General features: G+C 63.2%; 1 protein-coding gene across 1 annotated transcript in view; it reads right to left on the reverse strand.

The window, feature by feature from the left end:
- Positions 1–1,807: 1,807 nt before the first annotated feature.
- The window catches only part of KDM4B (lysine demethylase 4B), an 86,614-nt gene continuing 83,658 nt past the window's right edge, over positions 1,808–4,763 (reverse strand). Inside the window, 5 exon segments of the mRNA XM_077779841.1 lie at positions 1,808–2,529; positions 3,478–3,570; positions 4,096–4,215; positions 4,565–4,739; positions 4,741–4,763. The exon segment at positions 4,741–4,763 is cut by the window's right edge and continues 219 nt beyond it. Coding sequence (XP_077635967.1) covers positions 2,353–2,529; positions 3,478–3,570; positions 4,096–4,215; positions 4,565–4,739; positions 4,741–4,763 — 588 coding nt within the window. The 3' untranslated portion in view covers positions 1,808–2,352.

Genomic DNA, 4,763 nt, shown 5'->3' on the forward strand with positions numbered 1-4,763 from the left:
TCATCCTTGTCTGTGGCCACACCTCCTCTCTGGGTGCTCAGGGAGTCCCCTCCACCCAGGTCCCAAGCTCCTGCCCCAGTCCGTCCTCCCCGCAGCGGCCACCAGAGGGTGCTCGTGAGCACCAGAGTCAGGTCACGCCTCCTCTGCCCATAGCCCTCCCGGGCTCCCACCTCCCTGGGGTAAAAGCCCAAGGCCCCAATGCCCACAAGGCCATGCACCACCTGACCCGTCCCCTCCCTGTCCTCATGTCCCAGACCCCCCCACCTCACTCTGCCACACGGCCCCCCCTCACTGATCCTCCAATGTACCAGGCCTGCTCGTGCCCCAGGGCCTTTGCACAGACCGTGCCTGCTGGCACTGCAGCATCTCCTTCAAGAGTCCCCGAGGGAACAGGACCCTCTTTCCCCATCCTGCTCGTTCTACCCCCCCCCCCATGAGCCACATGAACCACTTACCAGCTGCCACGCCCAGTCTTCTTAGGTCTGCGAGGGTGGGATCAGACCTGCTGCATTGGTGCCACACCCCCAGGGCTTGCTGGATTCGTGGCACATTTGCAAAGCCTGGGGGCCCAGCCTCATGCCGGGCCTGGGCGACCCCACGGTCTGGCAGCTCCTTGGCTCGGACGTCACTGGAACTGGGTGGTGCTGACGAGGGCAGTGCCAGAAGGTGGCTGTTGGCCCCAGGCAAACAGGGGGTCAAAGACAGAATGTTTTTTTTACCTTTCTTTAAACTTATTTGTTTATGAGAGAGAAAGAGGGGTGAGTGGGTCCGGAGCAGAGAGAGGGGGAGAGAGAATCCCAAGCAGGCTCTGCGCTGTCAGCACAGAGCCCGATGTGGGACTCGGTCTCATGAACTGTGAGACTGTGACCTGAGTGGAGATCAAAAGTCCGACGCTTAACTGACTGAGCCTCCCCGGCGCCCCGAGATTTGTCTTTCGGGGGCACCACCAGCCTGCCTGTGAGCGGAGCCCGGTGGCTTCAAGGAAGGGATGGACAGTCGTGGACTGGGAAGGCCGCCCTCCACCCGGAGCCAGAGCCGGGAGCAGGAGGGAGGGGCCAGGCCGCACCCCGCCCTCCTGGGGGCCCGCCCCAGCCCCCACCCCGAAATGAAGACACCGCCACGCCGGGGAGCTGTATTTCGCAGTGCTCACGAGCCTTTAATTCATTATGAACCTAGAGGCGGGGGATTAGGCAAAAATACAGCGCATCCTTANAGCAGATTCTGCGGGCGATCCCGGGCAGGACGGCAGGGGCCGCCGCGGCGGGCAAGGCTCCCTGCGGCAGGTGGGTGAGGGTCCGGAGTCCCTCACAAGAGCGCCTCGCAAATCCCGGGTTCCCCGTGCTGACAGCAGTGTCCCCCACACACAAATCCATGCTTCTTAAGCAGGACACGGATGTCACTGGCCCCTCGGGGTCCAAGGCAGGCGCCCCCGCGCAGGTGGGGCAGTGGCCGGCCAGAGCTTGGGGCCACCGGGCACAGCNGGACACTCTGGGGACACAAAGCCTTTTTCAAACACTGGAGGCCCCGACGGCCGTGCGGTCACGAGGGGAGGAAGCAGAAGATGGCGCAAACCAGGAGAGTGTTTATTTCGTGAAGGCGTGCGCGGACCCGAGTGGGCTCCTGGACCCCGGCAGCTGGTGGTCGCCCCCAAAGGGAGCTGCCGCCGCCTCCTGTCGGCGGCCCAGGAGGCGGGGCCAGCAGCCCGGAGGGCGGGGCCAGCAGCCCGGAGGCGGGGCCAGAGGCTCCGANAGCACCCTGCCCGGCCGCTCGCGTACACTAGCAAGGTTTTAAAACAACGACAAACAAACCAACAAAAAACCGAGATGCTTTTATCTCCCTCAGCGGATCTTGGTTCTGAGAAAAAGAACGTTTGTGTTTTGTTTTGTTTTGTTTTTAAAGCCACAAATCTAGAAAACAACTTTAGGGATTTTTTTTTTCCTTTTCTTTGTTTTCCGTTTTTTCCTTGTATTTTTTTTTTAAACAATAGGTATTTCTAGAAAGAGCCTCACAAAGGTGATGTATGTACACAAGTCACAATCTCCAAGGCTGCTGGGGAGGCGGGCAAAGCAGTAGCACCTTTTCGAGAAGAAGAGCTTACGTGGTTTACGAATCCGAGGAGTGGGGGTGGCGCGGGTCCCCGGCCGGCGCCCCAGAGCCCGCGTGACCCTGCTCCCTGAGTCCCGGGCCACGCGCCGGTGGCCTGCTGGCTCCTGTCGCCGCAGAGCGGGGCGGCCTCGCAGAGGTAGCCTCTGGGGGAGGGGGGGGCGGCGAAGACAGGACTTCACAGCAAGCAAACGCCAGGGCTGGCCGCCGCCTGCCTTGCTGGGCCGCGGGGTCGTCGGCGCGGCTGTCCTAGAAGGAGGCCCCGGGCCCGCACTGCGCCTGCAGGAGGCTCTCCATGAATGCCAGGTAGTCCGGGTTCCGCCCTGAGTCCTCGGGGGCGCGCGGGGTGCCCACCCGCGGGCGCTTGGCGGCCTTCACCTCCTCTCCCGAGAAGATGTTCTCCTGAGGTGCCCCCGTGCTGAGCGACTGCGGGAGACAAGAGGGCAGGGGTTAGCGGGGCGGGGGGCCCCAAATCCGTCCATCTGGGGGAGCGTGACCGAATTAGGAGGGGCCCTTGTGAATGGGATTGGTGCCCTTGAGCACAGAGGCCCCACACGGAGCTCCCCATCTGTCCCCTGCCACCAGAAGGGAGGTGTCTGTGATCTGGAGGCTGCTGTCCTCAGCCACCAAATTGGAGCCCACACTTAAGCCTCAGCACCCCAGATGCCTCGTCACAGCAGCCCCCCCTCCCCCGGGGCTTGCGCAGACACCCAGCTGGAGCACATGCCCACTGCGGCCCACGCGCCCTTGGCCCCTGGCTACTGTTCCTCAGCCAGTGACTTTCCGAGAGGGACACTGGTCGCCAAGGGCGGCCTCTGCAGGAGCCCCCCAGCCTGTGTGTGAGCCGTCCAGGCCCCCCAGTCATGGTTGGGGGAGCAGGTACCCAGAGCCCGGCCGAGGGCCCCTGTGCTTCCCGGAGAGAGCCCGGGGTCAGGTCAGCCGTGCGCCCCACACCGGCTCTTACTCTGAGGTCATTCACTGGCCGCCACAGCTGCCTGTGCCTCAAAACTGCCTTTACGGTAAACCCGGGAGAACTGGCAACCGCAAAAGTCCCAGGCGCAAAGGGGCATCACCGTTCCTCGCCTCTGGGACTCACTGTTCCCTCTGAAAAGGGACGAGCCTCGGAAAAGCGTCGGAGATCCAGTTTTGTGTACGGGTGGCCACGCGGAGCACAAGGGCCGGGGGCCTGGCTCCTGCGGATTCGCTTCCTCCTGGCTGGGCTGTTCCAGCCCGGTGACCGCCCTTCCCGTCGCTCCCCAGGCTCCCTCCCAGGAGCAAGGATGAGGGGGAGGTCAAGGCCATTCAGACAGGCTGCTTCCCCGAGGCCCACTAAGGGCTGCCAGGGGCAGTGCCCCCACCTGCTCCGGCACTTACCAGTCGCGACCGGACCCTCTTGGGGAGCGCCTCGTCCAGGGTGAAGATGTCCCCACGCTTCACCGTCAGCTGCGACCCGTCCTCAAACTCCACCTGCAAAGGGCCTGGTTTTCAGGGGTGGCACCGCTGGCCAGCCCTGCCCTGGTGGCCTCCCTGCTCCCCCACCCCCCCGCCCTGATCAAGTGCGAGCAGCCAGAGGAGGGGGTGTGTGGTGGCCACAGAGAGATCTGGGTGCTGGCAGACAAGAGAGAAAGCAAAGCAGCCCAGGACGAGCGGCCGTCCACTTTGGTGGCTGGACTGTGGGCGATTTTCTTCTAAGATTTCAGGCTACTAAGTAGTTTCCCTTCCACAATCGTGGGAAGAAACGGACAACCATTGGGATTAAAAGAAAAGCCGGGGCACAGAACGGGTCGCCGAAAATGCTTCAAAGAGTACATTTTCCTGCGGTATTTGCACCACACACGGAATCAGGCACCTCGGTGGGGAAAGTATGGGACAACTGGTGACCCCTCCGGGTTAAAGATCTAAGAAGCCCTGACGGTTTAGGTCCCCAGCGGGCAGCTGGCCACGGCCCACGGTGCCTCCGTCCCTCCGCCCCTGGAGCAGGTGCTGGCTCACCTGATAGACGTGGCTCGTCACGGAGGAAATGAACCTGGCCTTGTACATGTTGCCATCTGCCCACCGCAGCTCAACAAACTCCCCCTCCGGCGGGGGTCCGAGCCGGACACAGTCCCTACTCTGCAGGGGAAGAAGGTGGCGGGAAGTGAGACCACTGGTGCCCTTGGCCTCAGCTGGGTTTCAGGGCACCCCTCCGTGTCCCCCCTCAGACACTGTCATCTGCCCCTGTGCTAGGTGTTTGCGCAAAGGAGGGGAGTGACGTTCTGGGCTTGAACGGTCCAGGCAAGGGCTTGCTGCTGGCTCACCTAGAACTGGCTGCTTCCTGGTCTGCTTCTGCACAACCCGAGGCGCCTTCCTGCAGGGGCCCCAGGGGGCAGCACTGCAGGGGCAAACCCCCCACCCCCACCCCAGCCCACCCTTTCACGCTGGCAGCCACGCCCCCTCATGCTGGCAGCCCCGCCCCACGCACCGTGATGCTCTCCGGGTACAGGTTGTCACTGTAGGACCCATCGTCAAAGTTCACTTCGTAGAAGGTTTGCGTGCTGGTGCCGATGACCCGGCACCGGTAGTAGAGCCCGTTGCGGTTCTTGGTGATGACCATCTGGCCTAAGGACACGGCCCTCAGGAACTGGACCTGGGGGCGGCAGGGACAGGGGCGCGGCGGCGCG

The sequence above is a fragment of the Crocuta crocuta genome, unplaced genomic scaffold (genome assembly GCF_008692635.1).
Source record: "Crocuta crocuta isolate KB4526 unplaced genomic scaffold, BGI_CrCroc_1.0 scaffold110, whole genome shotgun sequence".
NCBI lineage: Eukaryota > Metazoa > Chordata > Mammalia > Carnivora > Hyaenidae > Crocuta > Crocuta crocuta.